The sequence below is a fragment of the Polyodon spathula genome, chromosome 40 (genome assembly GCF_017654505.1).
Source record: "Polyodon spathula isolate WHYD16114869_AA chromosome 40, ASM1765450v1, whole genome shotgun sequence".
NCBI lineage: Eukaryota > Metazoa > Chordata > Actinopteri > Acipenseriformes > Polyodontidae > Polyodon > Polyodon spathula.
Window position 1 is genome coordinate 2529299 of NC_054573.1, and position 21412 is coordinate 2550710.

The 21412-nt window shown below is 47.5% G+C and overlaps 2 protein-coding genes across 2 annotated transcripts in view; both read left to right on the forward strand.

Annotated features, from left to right (window-relative positions):
• Positions 1-57: 57 nt before the first annotated feature.
• LOC121304839 (zinc finger CCCH domain-containing protein 4-like) lies at positions 58-17702 on the forward strand. Its single transcript, XM_041236249.1, has 15 exons — positions 58-653; positions 803-850; positions 5313-5541; positions 5912-6025; positions 6406-6643; positions 7100-7260; positions 7485-7590; positions 8428-8566; positions 9630-9756; positions 10156-10267; positions 11522-11631; positions 12052-12440; positions 13984-14366; positions 14687-14941; positions 15677-17702. Exons 1-15 carry the CDS (start codon positions 565-567, stop codon positions 17353-17355), a joined length of 4179 nt encoding a protein of 1392 aa, XP_041092183.1. The 5' UTR covers positions 58-564; the 3' UTR covers positions 17356-17702.
• A 151-nt stretch (positions 17703-17853) lies between these two features.
• The window catches only part of LOC121304817 (cdc42 effector protein 2-like), a 10559-nt gene continuing 7000 nt past the window's right edge, over positions 17854-21412 (forward strand). Inside the window, exon 1 of the mRNA XM_041236220.1 lies at positions 17854-19478. The gene's annotated coding sequence lies outside the window, so the exon portion shown is untranslated. The remainder of the gene's footprint in view (positions 19479-21412) is intronic.

A 21412-nucleotide genomic window follows, 5' to 3' on the forward strand; every position in this document is an offset into this window, starting at 1 on the left:
GAGCTCTCGCCGCTGTCGTGTCGTCATCCTCGGCTCTCCTCTCGCCGCTGTCGTGTCGTCATCCTCGGCTCTCGCAGCTGTCGTGTCGTCATCCTCGGCTCTCTCCGTGAGCCCTCGCCGCTGTCGTGTCGTCATCCTCGGCCCTCTCCGTGAGCCCTCGCCGCTGTCGTGTCGTCATCCTCGTCTCTCTCCGTGAGCTCTCGCCGCTGTCGTGTCGTCATCCTCGGAAGCGCCGCCCCCCCTCCCTCCTCTTCCTTTCTTCAGTCGATGTTACGGCGCCATTTTACGTGGACGAGTTTCATTTTTTCAGCGCGGCCATAGAGGAAGGGACGTGAGAGGGGGGAAAAAAAATAACAATAAACAACAAGTCTCCTCTCGTGTTATTTCTTTGTAAATGTGGAATGAAATTATTCAGAAGTGAACATTTACCGTAAAAAAAAAAAAAAAAAAAAAAAAAAAAAAGCAATAACCAAAAAAGAAATATATCCAAAAAACAACCAGTGACGCATAAACCAGTCTATATAGCGAATATTAATTTTTTTTGTAGTAAATGTACAGAGGGAAATGGCTGTGGAAAGCACCAGTGTCCACCAATCCTCCCCAACAGCCTCCAGCCCTGAGCACAGCAACAGCGTCCTCCTCCCTGACGAAAGGTCGAGTAATTCTAATTTCTGTACAACACTTTCTTTACCCTGGGCTTTTCTTATTTTCAGAGGTAGATATATATATAATTAAAAAAAAAAAGCCCCCCAGCCCGTGGCTTCTTTCTTTTATTTTATTTTTCTGTTTTGTTTTTCCAAAGGATTTTTAAAAGACAGTCGCCTATTTATTCTGGGGAACAAGCAAAGAGGTAACAAACGCCATTTTGAAACGTTGTTCAAAACCAACGGCAGGCCAAAACCATTTTTTTTTTTTTTTTTTTTTTTATAAATTCTTTTTAAACAGGAGTTTTGTACAATATTTTTAATTATTATTTTGTTATAGATTTTGGGGTGGGTGGATGGGTCTGTGTGTGTGTGGAATAAACAGCCTTTTTTTTTAAAAATTTTTTTTAAAAGTTAAATATATCCGTCAGTTGTGTAAGTCTGGAAGCATCAAACAAAAGAATCAGACTCAGGACAAATATTCTGGAAAATGTATTTGGTAAGGTACAGTAATTAACACGGTTTAGTTAATGGATTAATTTCAAATGTTAAAACAAAAGCTAATTAGAAACGTACGTTGTTTTTTTTTTTGTCGAAAAAAGTAAATTTGGTTAAAAACAAATTATATGTATATATACGCAAAAAAAATACTTATTATTATTTATTAAATACGTTGTAGTATATTGTTTATTTGTTGGTTGATTTCGTTTCGACGGTAAAGGAAGTATGGTTAAATTGGAAATAATGAGGCACTGTGTTGTGACATGTGCCATTTTTCTCCTTGCAAAATTACTATTCGATTCGGAAAATTAACATTATCTAAATATTTGTCCTGAAGCTGTATCGTTACAGAATTAACTTTAATATACGTGTTAATATTTTTCTTTCTCTGTCGTTCACTTTTTACATTAGTCAGCATTATTTACTAATTACATAAACTATATATATATATCGATATATATATATATATATATATATATATATATATATATATATATATATATATATATATAGATGCGATATAGATGAGATAGATAGATATAGATGGATCTATATAGATATAGATGGATAGCGTTCCAGTATAACTGCGGGGTCCTGTTACGCTTTGGAGCGGATGTGTTATATAGCCGTAATCATATGTATATATTTTTATCCAAATGTATAATGGTATACCCTGCCCTACAGTCGTATGAAGCATAATTTTACAAAGATTCTTAAACATTTCAAAATAAGTTATTTCAAGCAAGTGTTCCACCTCCCCAATATAGAGGGGAGCCCCCCCCCCCTATCTAATCATAATCATTACCCACCACCCCCCTGTGGATTTAGTACCTAAATCATTAACCCCCCCCCCCCCCCCTTGGGGATTTTAGTATTAAATCATTACACCCCCAGTCCCACCCCCCCCAAACACCCCCTGACTGGGTTCACAGTAGTTATGTGTGTGGTAAATATTAAACAAAAACACACACACATTGTCAAATCATTATTTTCATACAGAGTCCCCTTTGCAGGTCATAATGTTTCAAAAGCATCTCAGAAGTCAAAACAAAACATCTTTTACACTCCTGTAAAGCACCACTAGGGCCCGGATGGAGACAATTAGACTTTATATATATATAATTTGCCCCAAATACAAAGTTAATAAACCTAGTATTTATTTTTATATTATTGTATTTTAATTATTTGGGATACATTTTCAATGCATAACCTTTTCACTGCAAAGTACCCTTGGCATAAAATTGACCAAACATTGTGGTTAGATATTTAAATTAAATGTACTATTGCAAGCCCTTTAGAAGAGTTCATATTGTTGTATCTTTGTAGGAAACCAATAGGTTCTGAGCTTCTTCTTCTTCTTCTTCTTATTTATTAATCAGGTGGAACACTTGTGTCCATTTCTAGTTTTATAGAAGTACTTAATACTGATATCTTTGTAATCTGTGTAACCGGAAAACACAGTGGTTTTGGAAAACAGAAGTTAATGCTTCCGAAAACAATCGTCTCTATCAGAAATCAGACGAGAGGGACCTGCAGCACAATCTCCAGTAGACTTCAGGCCGGTCGCATTTTACACCGACGTGAGTCTGATGTTTCAGAACTAGATTTAAGCTGTTTCTTATTTTTTGTTTTTTTCCAGAAAGAAATAAACCGTCCCTCGCCTGCAGCTAAGTGCTTGTGACTTGTTATTAGTTCAGTTAACATTCGGTTATGTGCCATGTCACGGGGGAAATAAGACTCCCGTTGCACAGCAGTGTCACCCAGTCCAGGTTTTACTACCAGCATGATCAGCTCCAGTGTGTCTAGGCAACAAGCTCAGGTGTGTCTTAATATTAAACTCCTAGTGAAACCAGGACTGGATCACACTGCTGTGCAGCGGGAGTCTGATTCCATCCCTCCTTGAGTAGAAGACTGTACTTGTGCAGCATATTATGTTATCTGGTGTAAGAAGTATATTCTGCTGAACCCCACTGAGTTTTGCATGGGTAGTTTTTGTTTCAGGGTTAAATCCATTCTTTTTTTTTTTTTACTAAGACACAGCTAGGCTTGTTACCTTGACATGCTAGGGCTGATCAAGCTGGCAGTAACACCGCTATGCAGCGGGGAGCGCTGACTCCATCCCTCTCCATGTTTTCTGTGACTTTGCATGTCGAAATTCACTAAAGGTTTTCCTGAAAGCTGCTGGACCTCTTCCGAGCGTGCAGTTTAAACAGTACGGTAATTTGTGCTCATGGGGCGAAAGGGCAGGGCTTTTTGCCAAAAATGAAATGTTTTCTACAGACGTTGTTTCGCCTCTTCTGGAACTACTTCACCCATTCCAGGTTTTTTTCTTTACCACAGGCTTGATTAGCCATAGCGTATAGGTAACAAGCTCAGGTGTGTCTTATTAAACTCGAAAACCAGGCATGGATCACACTGCTGTGGAGCGGGAGTCTTCCTTCCGTTGTTGTAAAACTACGGTGGATATCGGCCGGGAATTGACCACTGTGCGGTCTGCTGTCAACCAGCATTCTGGATTGCACGACAGTGCAGGTCGCTGTTATTTGACATGCATGCAGTACTGTGTGCATGTGTTAGGACCTGCTGTTGCAGGCATGCAATGAAAATCTAAGGAAAAAAATTGTGGACAGGAGTTTAATCCATTCCTGGTTTCACTAGGAGTTTAATAATAAGACACACCTGAGCTTGTTGCCTAGACACACTGGGGCTGATCAAGCTGGTAGTAAAACCTGGACTGGGTGACACTGCTGTGCAACAGGACTCTTTATTTTCAACTCTGTGTTCTTGAGTTGGTTCTTGTGATCGGTTACAGACTCTCTTAATAAGTTGAAGCTTAATCACGCTGCATTTTTAAACAGTTAGGAATGCGTTGTCTGAAAAGGTGTGTTGAGGAGAAGCTCTTTTTAGGTTTGACCTTTCGCCGTGCGTTCAGTTTGTGCAGAGGTTAGGTTGGTGTGTGCTTTAGTTGGAAAGGTGGAAAGACAGAGCTGACTCAAACGTTCAGTCTGGCTGCAGGAAGTTAAATATTTGCAGAGCTGAATTCCCAGGAGAAGATTGTTACCCCTTCTCTTTAAGGGAGGGTGCTCAAACCGCAAGGAGTTCGGTGAAAGTTTCAAACTGACTTCTTTACAGCTTTAAAAACTCTGAGATACTGAGCAGTCCTTCAGGATACCTTAAAACTTCACGATTATGAACGTCTAGACTTTTACGATGAAACAGCTTTACATTCTGCAGTGAATTGTGTAAGCCCTACAGCTGAACTGTGTATTTGACATGCATATCTTTGACAGTGCCTAAACATTTAGACCCAGACTGTAAACATCAAATACCGTGGAAGTAGTTAAACTCCAAACTCCTAACACCCGTGGAGTGTCTGTTGTGAACTGGGAAGTGATAGAAATCAGACTCCTGTTGCTCAGCAGCGTCATCCAGTCCAGGCTTTACTACCAGCTTGATCAGCCGCAGTGTATCTAGGCAACAAGCTCAGGTGTGACTTATTAAACTCCTAGTGAAACCAGGAATGGATCACACTGCTGTGCAAGAGGATTATTGTTTCCATCCTTGGACCTGGGAATGGAGTGGGTATAGTGATTTGGGTACGGAGTGCGTATAGTGATTTGGGTACGGAGTGGGTATAGTGATTTGGGTATGGAGTGGGTATGGTGATTTGGATACAGAGTGGGTATGGTGATTTGGATACGGAGTGGGTATAGTGATTTGGGTATGGAGTGGGTATAGTGATTTGGGTACGGAGTGGGTATAGTGATTTGGATACGGAGTGGGTATAGTGATTTGGGTATGGAGTTGGTATGGTGATTTGGGTACGGAGTGGGTATAGTGATTTGGGTATGGAGTGGGTATAGTGATTTGGGTATGGAGTGGGTATAGTGATTTGGATACGGAGTGGGTATAGTGATTTGGATACGGAGTGGGTATAGTGATTTGGGTATGGAGTGGGTATAGTGATTTGGGTACGGAGTGGGTATAGTGATTTGGATACGGAGTGGGTATAGTGATTTGGGTATGGAGTGGGTATGGTGATTTGGATACGGAGTGGGTATAGTGATTTGGGTATGGAGTGGGTATAGTGATTTGGGTATGGAGTGGGTATGGTGATTTGGGTACGGAGTGTGTATAGTGATTTGGGTGTTTTTCTTGGCCCTGCAGCAGGGAGCAGCAGGAGCTGGAGGAAGGGGAGCTGGAAGATGACGGAGGAGAGGTGGAGAGCCCCAAAGCAGGGGAGCCCCTGGAGAAAGCAGGGGGCCGCGGGAGAGAGAGGGAGAGGCACGGGAGCGGCTCGGAGGACGACAAGACTCACCGACGCAAGAGGAAGAGGAGGAAACAGAGAGAGAAGGACAAGAGGAGGGCAAAGAAGAGACGAAAATCCAAACACAAAGTGAGTAGCCTGGACAGAACTGCAACTTCACTCTGCTGTACTGATGCTTTCACTGCGGGGTTGACTCACTGATGACTGACGCCTGCTGACAGCCTGCTGAGTTGCGGCTGCGTTTTGTGTTTATGTGTTTTGTTTGTTGTGTCTTGTGCTGATTGCTGTGGGGTTGTGAGTCTCTTGCCAGCTCGTCGCTGTAAATGAGACTGTGTTCTGAGTTGACTCATTTGTATAATATCTAACGCAAAATGAGCATACAATGAAATACACCCGGCTTGACTAGAGGTAGCCAACGAACAACTTAGAAATGCGCAATGTAATCAGTGGGAATCAGAAGTAACCCTTCGCTGTGGATTGTTTGGTCCTCTCCCCACAGCGCCACGCTTCCTCCAGCGACGAGCACTCCGAGTTCAGCGACGAGTCGGACTACAGCCCTGGGGAAAAGGGTCTTAGGAAATACAGGGAGTACAGCCCCCAGTACCCCCCTCAGGTGAGTCTCTGTTGAGCATGGTTCTCGTCTAGCAAAAACAATCTTTCTGCACCTTCTCAGTGGTGTAATCCAGTCCAGGGAGGGAAATAAGACTCCCATTGCACAGCGGTTTGAGCCGTTCCTAGTTTTGCTGTGAGTTGAATAAGACACACACAGCTGAGCTTGTTACCTGCACACACTGTGGCTAATCCAGCTGGCAATAAAACCTGGGTGAATGGGCAATACTGCTGTGCAACAGGAGTCTTATTTCCATCTCACAGGGCTTGTGTTAGTTTCAAACCATCTGATCTTGTTTTGTGTTGCTGATAGTGCACAGTGCTGAAATACCAAGTATTTTTAGGGGTGCTATTAATATTAACATTGTGTTCTCTCCTTCCTAGGCACTACAGCCTCATCCAGGGTACCCCCCACCCCCTCACGGCGGTCCCATGCCCAAGAAGGGGGGCTACATGAAGCTAGAGAAGCCGGGGGGCTATGGGGGCTATGATGAGTACGAAGAGGAGAATTACGAGGGGGGGGAGGAGGAGGAGATGGGAGATGAGGATTACGACGACTTCGCCAAGGAGCTGAATCAGTACCGCAAAGCCAAGGAGGGGACGGGGGGCAACCGGGGGAGAGGTGAGCCCACACGGGAGGGAGCAAAGGGGGCAGGAACCAGCGGGGGGGGTGGATACTGAAATAATTCCCTGCATGCCTGTCACACTCCTCCATTGGCTATGAAAGAATGTTTGTGAATACATCGAAAGTTGCAAGGACCATCGAGAAAGACTTCCAGTCAAAACGTTTGTCGTTGATTTAATAGTAGGTTTGTTTTAGAGAGATGGTAATAAGACTCCTGTTGCGTTGCAATTTCATCCATTCCAGATTTTACTAGGAGCTTGATTAGCCCCAGTGTGTGCCGGTGACAAGCTCAGTTGTGTCTTATTAAACTCATAACAAAAGCAGGAATGGATTAAGCTGCTATGCAGTGGGTGTCATATTTCCAAACCTGAGTTATGCCTTTGATGATAACTTACAAGACAAAGAAATTAATGCTTTTTCTGTCCGTCTTTTTATTTTTAATTTTTTGTCCAGGCGGTAAAGGTCGCGGGAAGAACCAGAGAGGTCGCGTGGGAAGGGGAGGAGGCATGAGAGGAAGAGGCGGGCGCGGAGGTGGGAACAGAGGCAGGGGTCGGGGCAAGATGGGCGGAGAGAACGACGACGGAGATGGAATGATGTACTGTGAGGAGATGGAGGTGAATTAAACTGCAGAATGAAGCATGTTTGAACAGGGCTGGAAATAAGACTCCCGTTGCGTTGCAGTTTAGACCCATTCCAGGTTTTCCTACCAGCTTGATCGGCGAACCGATCAGCGAACCGATCCAGATCCATTTCACGTTTACTTAAAAACCCCAGCTCTGTTCCGTTCAGTTTCTGATTTGATTGATTGATTGATTGATCGATTTGTTTTTCGTTTCAGTACGGAGAGGAAGACTTCGACCACATGGGTGATGAAGAGTTTGACAGTTACTCCAAAGAGCTGAACCACTACAGGAGAAACAAAGATGGGCCAAACAGAGGGAGAGGTGAGGACATGGGCCAGGGCTGCAAATCCCTTTGCAATCACCAAGCTAAACCACTTTGAAAGTTTAGCACCAGAGAGCCGACAAAAAACCTTTGGCCCTAATCAAGCCCCCCCCCCCCCCCCCCCCCACAACACCCACACACGACACAAACCTTCTCTCCTGTGTGTGTGTGTTTGGGGAGGGGAGTCATGTGAGCAGTCCAGGACCAATGAGAGACTAGCGTCATGGTTGCCAAGGAATACAAAAAAGAAAATATCAAATCACCAAATTGCCTGTGTTAATGTTGCTGGCGGTCTACGAGGTAACCTGGCACAAGAATCTAGCGGCAAATTTGCACCCCTACATAGCGAAGTTTGAAAATAAGGGGTTGGTTTGAACCTGCACCATTCTGGGTGAATTTATATTTTAAAGAATTTTATTGCACCCAGGATTTGCCTTGGAGCACACATTTTAGGGTACAGTCTACAAACTGGCATTCTCTATCATTCTGAATGATTTTTTGGGTCCTGACCAAATCTCTGTTGAAATGGATGCTGTGATCCCCTTTACATCTCAGAACCTGTCTGTTATGAAATCCGGCATTTCTCGAATCAATGAAGTTTTGACCAAGCCATGTGATTGTTCTTTTCTACGCTTCGAACCAAGAATTTATAACCAGGAATGTTCTGTGATAAACGTGCACCTGTCCAGCTTGGGAAGTGTTATCTCCATCCGATTCAGAAATGTGTCTCTCTGCATTTCACCACCTGTTTGTTGTGGACATCTGCTGTACTTGCTCTTGTTTTTCGGCAGTTTTTGTTTTTTCATTGTTCTTTATTTGTTTGTCGTTCCCGGCAGGTGCTAAAGGAGGACGGGGTCGTGGCCGAGGGGGAAAGGGGGGCCGCGGGATGAACCGAGGCCGAGGGAGGAACAACCGAGGGAGGGGGAGAGGAGGGGAGCAGCCGGCTACAGGGAGGACTAGTCGTGGCCGATCACAGTGGGGGGCCGGCTCGGGATGATACCTCCTTTGAGGAAGTGCAACCGCAGTTAGGGGGGAGGGAGGGACTCTGCGGGGGGTCACCCTGGAGAGATGGAACATGGAGACCTGGTGCTGGGGGGTACGTGGTCTTTGTTAGAGGGCTGTACCCCTGTAACAGAATATCATGCAGCCAGCTGACTCGCGCCCCGAAAATCGTGTGCAATTTATAAGCAACAGAGAGGGGGCTGGTTTTAGGCAAAAAAAGGCATATTTGTTCGGGTCACTCTGGTACACAAGTGAGAACACTTCGGAGAGGGGGGTCGAAACGGAGAAAGCATAGAGATTCAGAAGCATTGTAAAGCACAGAGAGGCATTGTAAAGCACAGGCAAGCATTGTAAAGCACAGAGAGTCTGGTAAAGCATAGGGAAGCATTGTAAAGCACAGAGAGGTCTGGTAAAGCATAGGGAAGCATTGTAAAGCACAGAGAGGTCTGGTAAAGCATAGGGAAGCATTGTAAAGCACAGAGAGGTCTGGTAAAGCACAGGGAAGCATTGTAAAGCACAGAGAGGTCTGGTAAAGCACAGGGAAGCATTGTAAAGCACAGAGAGGTCTGGTAAAGCACAGGGAAGCATTGTAAAGCACAGAGAGGTCTGGTAAAGCATAGGGAAGCATTGTAAAGTACAGAGAGGTCTGGTAAAGCATAGGGAAGCATTGTAAAGCACAGAGAGGTCTGGTAAAGCATAGGGAAGCATTGTAAAGTACAGAGAGGTCTGGTAAAGCATAGGGAAGCATTGTAAAGCACAGAGAGGTCTGGTAAAGCATATTAAAAAAAAAAAAAAAAAAAAAAAACATGGCAAACTACAGGAAAAGCATGAGGGGGTTCAACATTACAGTGCAAATTTATCCTGGTGAACGTATATAAACGCAAATCCTTTTTTGATCCTGTAAAATTGATGTGTCTCTAATTGTCAGGGAGATCTCATCTCGCGCAATTAATTGGACCACCAAGAAAAAGTGACCAAACTGTGCAAGCTGGCTTCCTCAGCGGTGTGTGCATCTCTCAATACATTAACCCCCACTCCCCCTACCTGTGTCTCTGCAGGACTGCGGCCCGCGCAGGAACGATCAGGACAAGTCCCACCAGCAGGTCTCGGACAAGAAGGGCAAAGTGATCTGCAAGTACTACATCGAGGGCAGGTGCACCTGGGTAAGACAGCGGGGAACAAACCCCTGCCGAGGCACGGTCAGTTCCACAGCATGGGAATCGTTACAGGGGATGGAAACCAGACTCCCGTTGCACAGCAGATTGACCCATTCCTGGTTTTACTGGCAGTTTAGTAAAGTTGATTCGTTTGGACTTGTTGCCCGTACACTTTGCTGATCAGGCTCATTGTGAAACCTGGAATTAGTGGAACTGCTTATTCCCATCTCTGAATTGCACCCTGCCGTACGTGTGTCGCGTTATTTTTCAGAAATTGTGAAACCTTGTACTCACGTTATTTACAGCTGTGACTGGCTTGTTTGAGACTCCCGCTGCAGACTCCAGTTTATGTCGTGTGTCAGCTTTGATAAATTCTCTTTTTTTTATTTTTGATGTGTTTTCTAGGGGGAGCACTGCAACTTCAGCCATGACATCGAGCTGCCCAAGAAGAAAGAACTCTGCAAGTTCTACATCACAGGCTTCTGTGCAAGAGCTGAGAACTGCCCTTACATGCATGATATCCTTCACTGACAGGGGCACAGCCAAGGCTGCAAATCCCTTTGCAATCGGCTGCTATGAAAATTTAGCACCAGAGAAACTACAAAAAACCTTTGCCCTAATCAAGCTACCCCACACGACACAAACCTTCTCTCCTCTGTGTGTGTATGTGTGTGTGTGTGAGAGGGCAAAAGTCTCACCTAAAATTTTAGGATTGAGACATTAATGTAAAATAAATAAATATGAATGAACTAAATTTAGATATTTTATTTAACGTCATGTAATCAAAGAAACTACAAAATGATATTGCATAAAATTCAACCTCAAGCCATACTAGCAGTGCAGTAGTATTTCGTGTTTGATTTAGAAATGTCACATTTTTTAATGTGTCAGTCTTTCGTTAAGGATCTGGGAAAACACCAAAGCGGCGATGTGCAATTCAATATGTTAACGTGACATCATTCAGCAGCTTTCATTTGACTTCATGAAGCAAAATGAGTTCATTCTATAGAGGGATGATAAGATTATGGCCACAGCTGCAGAGTACTGCGTTCGATTGTATATTTGCTGCCTTAATCAAGGCAATGCTGATAATTGATTAGAAGATTTTGTATAGTTTATTAGATTAACTGTGGTGTAAAAGCACATTGCAGCTTTGCAGAGACAGACTAATCAGGGCAGCTAAGAGTTATACAGATAGGCTGTTAACTGAATCTATCCTTTAAGAAAAAAGAGATTAAGAGGAGAGTTTAAAAAAAAAAAAAAAAAAAAAGTTTGAAACAAAACTTTGGGAATTCTTCTATAGACTGTTCCAATCTGCAAGTTGCTACGGTTTTTGTGTTGTTCGCAACTTTGACGTATCCAATTGGGTGCTGACGTCCTCCCATCCTCTGTGACTGCAAGGTTAACCCACAACTGCAAACACAGCGTAAGAAACAGGACTTGAAGACACATTTAGAAATTAACTAGAGACTCTTAGGACAGAGGGTAGGAGACACTTTTTAAATGAATTTAAAGAACGGGCTACCGTAACACCTGACTTGGCAAAAGTTCTGAGATCAATCTGCTGCTCGGAACCGGACTCCTCTCTGGACTTTGTTAAACGTTTTTATATACTGTTTGAGTTGTGTATTCTGGGTACTTTTTAAATTGTATTGCAGCACTTATGCACACTAAAATAGGACTCCCATGGCACAGCAGTTTGCTCCGTTCCTGGAACGTTTGTCCTGGCTAGTTCTGCCTAGAGGAACTGTAATCCTTAACTGTGTCCCACATGATTTCCCGTGCAAGCTGTTTCACACCACCGGGTCCTGCGTGAATGGAGACGAATGCATGTTCTCCCACGAGGACCTCTCTGAGAACACACAAGACCTGCTGAACAAGGTGAGAGACTCTCCATTTACCCCTCCTGCTCTGCTCTGGACTCGTCTGACCTCAGCACCATATCACTGGATCCTCAGCTGATGCACCGTCCTTGTACTGTTGCACTGCTAATATGTCATTGTAGATAAGCATTATAAATTGCCTTCTGTTGTATTCTACTAGTATTTGCACTTCGTGTAAACTACATTGTATTTAAATATACTTGCACTGTAACTTTGTATTACCCTATAACAGCCATAAGTCGCCTTGGATAAAGGTATCTGCCTAGTAATAATAATAATAATAATAATAATAATAATAATAATAATGCTGGCCCAGCTAGTTTCTTACTAATAAATGCATCCCCCATGTTAGCACCCTTCATTTTACAGTGTCGGTAATGACAGGTTTAAATCACTGAGTTCCTCATTCGTTTCCCAGATGTTAGCTGAGGACGCGGAAGCCGGAGCGGAGGATGAGAAGGAGGTGGAGGAGCTGAAGAAGCAGGGCATCAACCCGCTCCCCAAACCCCCTCCTGGGGTGGGCTTGCTCCCCACTCCCCCCCGGCCCCCTCCCTCCGACCCCAGCTCTCCCGGAGGGGGACCCTGCGACTCTCCAGGGGGTTCTGGGCCCGGATCGGGCCCCTGTCTGGTACCAGGGGGTCCAGGGGGAGGACCTTGCCCAGGACAGGCACCCCCTCCTGGGCCACCGCCCCCTCAGCCCATGCCACCCCCCCAGCCCTGCCCCAACAACGGACAGAAGAAAATTCCCTCACTGTTTGAGATTCGGGTGCAGCCCACCGGCCAGCTGGCTCAAAAACTAGGAGTACGGTGAGTCAGGGTTTTCAAACTGGGGGTCGGGCCCAAGCTGTGAGAGGGTAGCATCAATGCCAAGGCTGGTTACCGGCAGGAAGTAGACCCAGAGATGAAAAGCTGCAGTTTTAGCGTGTGTGAGCTAACACAAAACCAAAGGAAAAAAGCACAAGGGCCAAAACAAACAGTTTGAGCAAAACATTCGCCTTCACTATATCGTTCAAAACGATAAAACACTGTACACACATTCACCTAAACTCCCTGTCCCCCAGATAAAGAATTTCTCCCCTTTTTGTACAGGTGACCTCCTAATTAGCACAGAGTTACCTAACTGGGGAACTGCTAACCCTGTGATTGCTGGCAGGGACAGAATTAACCCCATCCCTGCCAACCTTACACCCCCCCCCACACACACACTCTTTACACAAGCAGGGCTTTCTCCCTCCACAGGGTCACAGAAAGCTATCTAATTGAGAATAGTCACAACTCTTTTAAATGTTAAAGGTAAGTTTGTGTAATATATTAATATAGGGGGAGGGGGCTCAGCAGATCAGAGTCACTTCGGAGGGTCACTCGTCTTATACGCAGGAAGCCAGGCTTTTTCTCAGACTCCTTTTAGGGGACAGAAAACTTTTTATACGAAAAGGATTTGCTACAAAAAAAAGTATGTAAAAAGAAATGTTTTTTATGTCATAATATGTCGCACCGTCTCAGTCTCAGAACGAGGATCTCAAAATAATCATCATTGTACCACGTCCCCCAGAGGTCGGACCACCTAGTTGATTGACAGTAGATTTGTACAACTTGCTGATCTGGATTACAATATGTTACGTTTTTTTTTTCCTGTAGGACATCCCGAGGGTCCTAGCCCATACCGGGGACATCCAGGTCCAGGCTGAATCCTACTTGTTTTACATCGAGAGGCCAGTCCCATGGTCTTGGGAACCCCCAGATATCCTCTCCCGACCCGGGCTGTCCAGCAATGCTGGAAAAGACTCTCCAGGACCAGGCTGGAGCCCCTGTGCTCTCCAGGACCAGGGCTGGAGCCCCTGTAGCTCTCCAGGACCAGGGCTGGAGCCCCTGTAGCTCTCCAGGACCAGGGCTGGAGGCCCCTGTAGTAGCTCTCCAGGACCAGGGCTGGAGCCCCTGGTAGCTCTCTCCAGGACCAGGGCTGGAGCCCCTGTAGTCTCTCCAGGACCAGGGCTGGAGCCCCTGTAGCTCTCCAGGCTCCAGGACCAGAGGCCTGGGAGGCCCCTGTAGCTCTCCAGGACCAGGCTGAGCCCCCTGTAGCTACTCTCTCCAGGACCAGGGCTGAGCCCCTGTAGCCTCTCCAGGACATCGACTGGAGCTGGTCCCCAGTACCAGGGGGACCTCGTAGCTCCTCCAGGACCATGGCTAAAGGAAGACCCTGTACTCTCCAGACCAGGTCTCTGGGCCTGACCCTTTCAGCTGCTCAGGAACTGGACGAGACCTTTTTATTTTTTGTGCATAAATCAAACACACAATTATTATTTTTGACCATTCTCCTCCCCTTCACTTCCAGGACCGTGGTAAGTCTGGGACCCCCAGGTGGCCCCATGGAAGATGTCCCAGGCCTCCCCCACCCGGGGGGGAGGTCCTGGGGGTGGGCCTATTTTTTTTCAGGTCCCCGACCCCCAAGGATGGCCTCCAGGCCCCCCAGGGACCATGGGGCCTGGCCCCGGAACACATCCAGGGCCCCCCTCCATGACTCCCCCCCTGGCCCGATGCCCCATGACATGTCAATGGGGCCCCCAGGCATGAACCAGGGGCCTCCTCCGATGGGCCCTGGGCCCCCGATGATGCCCTTCGGACCAGCCGATGGGCCCCCTCTAGGCATGATGCCCCCAGGCCCCCCACCACCCTACTTTGAGAACTTCTACCATCCACAGCAGGGCATGGAGATGGAGCAAGGGGGAGAGGAAGGTACAATACAATACACTTCAATAGAGTACAATACAATACAACAGAGTCAATACAATACACTTCAATAGAGTACAATATAATACACATCAACAGAGTATAATACAATACACTTCAATACTGTACGGTACAGCTCAATAGAGTACACTACAGTTCAATGGAGTACAATACAATACAGAGCAGTACAACACAATACAGTACAATGTAATACAGTTCAGTTCAGTACAATGCAATACAGTACAGCTCAGTTCAGTAAGTACAATGTAATACAGTTTAGTTCAATACAGTTCAGTATTTTAAATTAAAACCCACTCTTTTTCTAGAAGACGATTACGGAGACTATGAAGAGATGGAGGAGGGGGACGGCTCGATGGGGTTCATGGACCAGCCTCCCCCAGACCAGGGCTCCATGATGGGGCTCGACCCGGGGGCTGGGCAGGGTCAGAACCAGCCAGCGATCCCGGACTTCCTGCCTACGGCCCAGCGAGCTCTCTTCATGAGGATCCAACAGAAACAGCAGCAGGCAGAGGAGCGAGCACGGAGGCTGGCAGAAGGGGGAGGAGAGAGAGATGCGGAAGGTACTACCAATCTTTCCATCCCTTAGGAAAGAGTCCTCACAGTGACAGCATAGCAGTGAAGCATAGGGAAGCATTGTAAAGCACAGAGAGGTCTGGTAAAGCATAGGGAAGCATTGTAAAGCACAGAGAGGTCTGGTAAAGCATAGGGAAGCATTGTAAAGCACAGAGAGGTGTGGTAAAGCATAGGGAAGCATTGTAAAGCACAGAGAGGTCTGGTAAAGCATAGGCAAGCATTGTAAAGCACAGAGAGATCTGGTAAAGCACAGAGAAGTATGGTAAAGCATAGGGAAGCATTGTAAAGCACAGAGAGGTCTGGTAAAGCATAGGGAAGCATTGTAAAGCACAGAGAGGTCTGGTAAAGCATAGGGAAGCATTGTAAAGCACAGAGAGGTCTGGTAAAGCATAGGGAAGCATTGTAAAGCACAGAGAGGTCTGGTAAAGCATAGGGAAGCATTGTAAAGCACAGAGAGGTCTGGTAAAGCATAGGGAAGCATTGTAAAGTACTGAGAGGTCTGGTAAAGCATAGGCAAGCATTGTAAAGTACAGAGAGGTCTGGTAAAGCAAATTTAAAAAAACGGTCAATACTGCATGCTCTGATAAATTGATTAAAAAGAAAATGATTAACACACTAATTGTGTGCAAACAAAGTTTTTTTTCCCCCCCCCCGCCCCCCCCCGCCTCCTCCCGGCCCCACCCCCCCCCCCCCCCCCCCCCCCCCCCCCCCCCTCCCAATAGGTGACACGGCTAACTGGTACTCCAGCGAGGAAGAGGACGGTGGCGGCAGTGTGACCTCCATCCTCAAAACCCTTCGCCAGCAGACACAAGGGGGCAAGCTGCCAAACCAGCCTCCCCCTCCCCACCCCACAGACCCCAGCCCTGGGGGTCTCAACAACCCCCGCCCGGCCACAACCAACCCAGCAGCAGCAGCGACAACAGCGATCTCCGCAAGCCGCCCGGCCGACCCCCGACTGTCCCGGGACCCCCGTCTCACCAGGACGGGCGAGACCAGCCAGGGCGACCCCCCTGCGGACCCCCGCCTGGCCCGCCACGCCCTTCCCACGAAACCAGACCCCGCCCCACACCACAGGGTCCCCAGCGGCCCGGCGGACGAGGAGGAAGGAGAGAGGGTCTTGCGTGACAAGCCTGTCTCCATCCCCTCGGAGGCCCTGCCAGGCCAGGCTCTCAGGGACCCCCGCTCCCAGCTGCAGCAGTTCAGCCACATCAAGAAGGACATCGTCCTCCTCAAGCCCAACTTCTCCAAATCTGTGCTCTGGAGCCCTGAGGATTTGATACCCCTGCCCGTACCCAAGCAAGACTTCCTCCCCTTGCCTCCCGGGATTCCCCCAGTGACAGCGGTGGACCCCAGACTGAACCGAGCCCAGCAGCAGCGAGAGCACATGGCCCCCCCAGTTCCTCCCCCTCCTCCTCCTCCTCCCTCGATCCCCCCTGCCCAGCAGGCTCAGTCCGAGCCGGCCTCCCTCCCAGACTTCGAGCTCCTCTCCCGGATCCTGAAGACGGTCAACGCTGCTTCCGGGCAGACGCCCCTCCCCCAGGTTCAACCTCCGCCCTCTGCCCCGGCGACCGCGCCCACGGCGGACAAACCCGTCGACCCGCGGATCGCGCGCAAAACCGCGACCGACCCCAGATTGCAAAACCAGAAACCCGCGCTCAAAGCAGCGGGCGAATCTTTGTCAGGTGGCCTCACTGCTACTCCTGCTGCTGCCGCTGCCCCAGGTATTGTTCAGATGACACAGCCAGTTGTGCCGACCATCGCCCCCTACGACCCCAGGCTGCTTTCCGCAGGGGGCGGGGGGAGAGGAGGGGCAGTTGCAGGACTGGGTAGCAGCACTACGGGCCAGAGCAATGTGCTAAGCAGCATAAGCTTGTATGACCCCAGGACTCAGAGCACGGGGGGCGGGGTAGGTAGTGGCACCTCAGTGGCTAAATCGGACGCCGCTAATGGGAATTCTTCCTCCGAGCCCAAACCGGGCGAAGCCGGCAAGCAGGGCAAGCCGAAGGAGCCGCTCTTTGTGCGCAAATCGGCGCTGGATCAGCCGGAGACGGAGAAAGCCGCCGGATCAGAACCGGCCACAGACAGATACAACAGCTACAACAGGCCCAGGCCGAAGCCCGCAGCTCAGACTCAGTCAGCCCCGCCCGCGGCCGGAATCGCCGGCGACGGTTCCACTGTTACCGGGGTTTCCAATCTGGAATCCGGACAGCAGCCTGGGGTTCACAACCTCCCCGTGTCTTCCGTGTTTGGGTTGAAACAAGCGGCCAAATCCGGGGGTACGGGGAGCCCCTTCGGGGGAAGCAGCCCCGCGCAGCCGGCAGACAGCGCCGAGCAGGACGCCGCCTCGCTGAAAGAGGTCTTCAAGGGCTTCGACCCCACGGCTTCTCCCTTCTGCCAGTGAAAAGATTCAAAGGAAACGCAAGAAAAGTGACAGTGGGGGAGGAAGGGTCCTCGTTTTATCTCGACTTCAATCAGTGTTTGTTGGTACAATTTCGACGGGAGGGTAGAGGAGGGGAGGGATGACGTTTTTTGATAGTGGTATGTATTTAAAAAAAAAAAAAAAAAAAAAAAAAGGAAACCTTTACAAAAACTCTTGTGTATATATATTTCATGATTCATTCTTGCTCTGAAAAAAAAATTGTCCTTTCAAATTTTTTTCTTGCATTCATTTTGGAAATCTCAAAATAATAACTGGCCAATTTGTTTTTGGTACATTTTATTTTTTTTCTGTACGGAGCTCCAAATTTTTTTGTAGATTAAACATTTGAGTCAATTTTTTATATCTTATTTGACCTGTCGTTCTGATGGGGGGGGGGTGTTGGGGGGGAAGGGAGGGAGGGCTGGGGAGGGAGGGGGAGGGGGTCATGTTACAAGCATGCACTGCCAGTCCCAAAATTCTCCTCGTGATTGAAGAACATTTTTTTTTTTTTTGTTTCCACAAAGAAAAATGCATTGTTCTCTCTCCTATCTCCTGTCTTCCGAGCGATCGTCTGTCTTTATAATAACTGTTAATGCATTTAATTGTGTTTTAAATGTTTTAGCTCTACTCAGACTATGTAGCATTGTTGTTTGGGACACTGAAATACTAGCATCATTACATTTGATCTTTTGATATCAGATTGGGAATTGGAAATCAAATATACATACTGTACTTTTGCAACTAAAACTGTACATTTGCTAGATCCGTCTGTTTTACAGTCTTTGAAATGTGTATTAATATTTTGTTTTATTTATTATCTTTTTTTTTTTTACACTTAAAATACGCTTCCTTTAATGTCACAAACGTTCGCCCGTGTAAATTTATATAAATATTTTCAAATCTCATCAGAAATTGTTACACTGTAAAAAACAAAAAAATAAATAAAATAAAAAAAAATGCATACAAGACTTTGAACCACATTTCATACAGTTTAAAAACCTTTGCACTTTCATTCACCGTGGACCGATTATTCCTTTGTCCGGACTGAGGTCTCCACAGGGGAGGGTCGCTGGTGTCCATCGGGCAGAAGAGTGAAGAAGCAGCAGCTGCCTGGGTTTGTGTGGGTCACTGTTCTCCTCCACAGAGTCTCAGAAAAGCAGTGATCAGCACAAACCCAGGCAGATGCCTCTTCTCTCCTTTCACTCTGAAGGGTGAATCAGACCGATCGACCCCAGCGACCCTCACCTGATTTCTGTGGAGAGTTCAGTCCATCTAACACTCGACACATGCAGTGCTGCTTTTTATATATATATATATATATATATATATATAAAACAATAAAATTCCCAGATTGGAGTTTTGTATCGGTTTTATTGTCAGTGTATTGTGAAATAAAAATGATACGGTCTGAACTTCAGAACGAATGTGAAAACTGACTGACTGCTTCATTTCAAACAGAAAGTAAAAAGTTACTTACGAAGTGTTGTTGCTAACTTGAAATATACACCTGTAAACAAATAAAAGGGGGTTAGTAAGCAAATTTTCTGTTAAGTAATTGAGATTTCGGGTGGAATGAAAACCAGCAGACACAGGGAATCCTCGGTTTTAAAGGCAGTTCAACACATTAGCAAAGAAAATGTATTTGTAAGTGAAAATTGTTCAAGTCTCCACTAGATGGCGCTGTAGGTCTTAATTCCCTGTACATTAAAAAAAGCGAGCCTCAGAACTTTGGCAAGGGCAAGGGAGTTCTGGAACCTTGCGAGCTGGGATGAAGTCATTGATGTGTGGGGAAGATTACCTCATTCTCTGAGGATAACCCGTGTAACCCTTTACAAGAGAAGTGCAATGCGATATAGACTGCATACCCCATCGCAGCGCCCGAATCAGTACAACACAAACGCAGCTGCTGGGAAGTGACCTAACTATCTGCCTGGAGGGGCGGAAGCATCGCTTTCTGATTTATAACCGTTTGTATTCGGTTCAGTATGAAAACCAACTAATGACTAAGGCAATCAGCGAGGTGCACACCAGCGTTTGACAGTCAAAAGTATGAACCACAGGCTGCTCTTCCCTATAAACGGTGGAATATGTGCTTTTATAAAAAGGTCAGTTTGCCTCCCAGTTTCCCCAGTGGTTATATAATGCATGATGTAGCCTTGTTTACCCCAGTCTGACATGGTTTATTTTTGTAAATATGTTTAACCGTACTTATCTGTGCTTGACAATGCTTGCCTATGCTTTACCAGACCTCTCTGTGCTTGACAATGCTTGCCTATGCTTTACCAGACCTCTCTGTGCTTTACAATGCTTGCCTATGCTTTACCAATGCTCCCATGTGCTTTACCACACCTCTCTGTGCTTTACAATGCTTCCCTATGCTTTACCAGACCTCTCTGTGCTTTACAATGCTTCCCTATGCTTTACCAGACCTCTCTGTGCTTTACAATGTTTCCCTATGCTTTACCAGACCTCTCTGTGCTTTACAATGCGCATTACCATGCTTTCACTGTGCTTTATTACTCTTTGGTATAGATAGATAGATAGAAAATATATATTATATACGCTAATCTGAAGGAGGCACTGTACTGAAATCGAGAACAGAATGTTCCAAGGCATAGGAAATCCGACCTGCCCTCGAGAGAACAACACAATGGTGACACCCGTCCTTAAAATAACCGCAAAGAGAGCGGCTCCTCTGCTCTGTCGCTCCTGCAGCGTCCTCTCGTTGCCTTCTTCCGATGGACCTGAAAAACAATAGACCAGTCCCTCCTCAGCTCCACTAGAGCCACACTGCCTCCCTCCTTCCCTCCCAGTCCCTCCTCAGCTCCACTAGAGCCACACTGCCTCCCTCTCTCCCAGTCCCCCCTCAGCTCCACTAGAGCCACACTGCTTCCCTCCCTCCGTCCCAGTCCCTCCTCAGCTCACTAGAGCCACACTGCTTCCCTCCCTCCCAGTCCCTCCTCAGCTCCACTAGAGCCACACTGCTTCCCTGTCCCTCCCCGTCCCTCCCCGTCCCTCCTCAGCTCCACTAGAGCCACACTGCTTCCCTCCCTCCCAGTCCCTCCTCAGCTCCACTAGAGCCACACTGCTTCCCTCCCTCCCAGTCCCTCCTCAGCTCCACTAGAGCCACACTGCTTCCCTCCCTCCCAGTCCCTCCTCAGCTCCACTAGAGCCACACTGCTTCCCTCCCTCCCAGTCCCTCCTCAGCTCCACTAGAGCCACACTGCTTCCCTCCCTCCCAGTCCCTCCTCAGCTCCACTAGAGCCACACTGCTTCCCTCCCTCCCAGTCCCTCCTCAGCTCCACTAGAGCCACACTGCTTCCCTCCCTCCCAGTCCCTCCTCAGCTCCACTAGAGCCACACTGCTTTCCCTCCCAGTCCCTCCTCAGCTCCACTAGAGCCACACTGCTTCCCTCCCTCCCAGTCCCTCCTCAGCTCCACTAGAGCCACACTGCTTCCCTCCCTCCCAGTCCCTCCTCAGCTCCACTAGAGCCACACTGCTTCCCTCCCTCCCAGTCCCTCTGCTCCTCAGCTCCACTAGAGCCACACTGCTCCCTCCCTCCCAGTCCCTCCTCAGCTCCACTAGAGCCACACTGCTTCCCTCCCTCCCAGTCCCTCCTCAGCTCCACTAGAGCCACACTGCTTCCCTCCCAGTCCCTCCTCAGCTCCACTAGAGCCACACTGCTTCCCTCCCTCCCAGTCTCTCCTCAGCTCCACTAGAGCCGCACTGCTTCCCTCCCTCCCAGTCCCTCCTCAGCTCCACTAGAGCCACACTGCTTCCCTCCCTCCCAGTCCCTCCTCAGCTCCACTAGAGCCACACTGCTTCCCTCCCTCCCAGTCCCTCCTCAGCTCCACTAGAGCCACACTGCTTCCCTCCCTCCCAGTCCCTCCTCAGCTCCACTAGAGCCACACTGCTTCCCTCTCTCCCAGTCCCTCCTCAGCTCCACTAGAGCCACACTGCTTCCCTCCCAGTCCCTCCTCAGCTCCACTAGAGCCACACTGCCTCCCTCCCTCCCAGTCCCTCCTCAGCTCCACTAGAG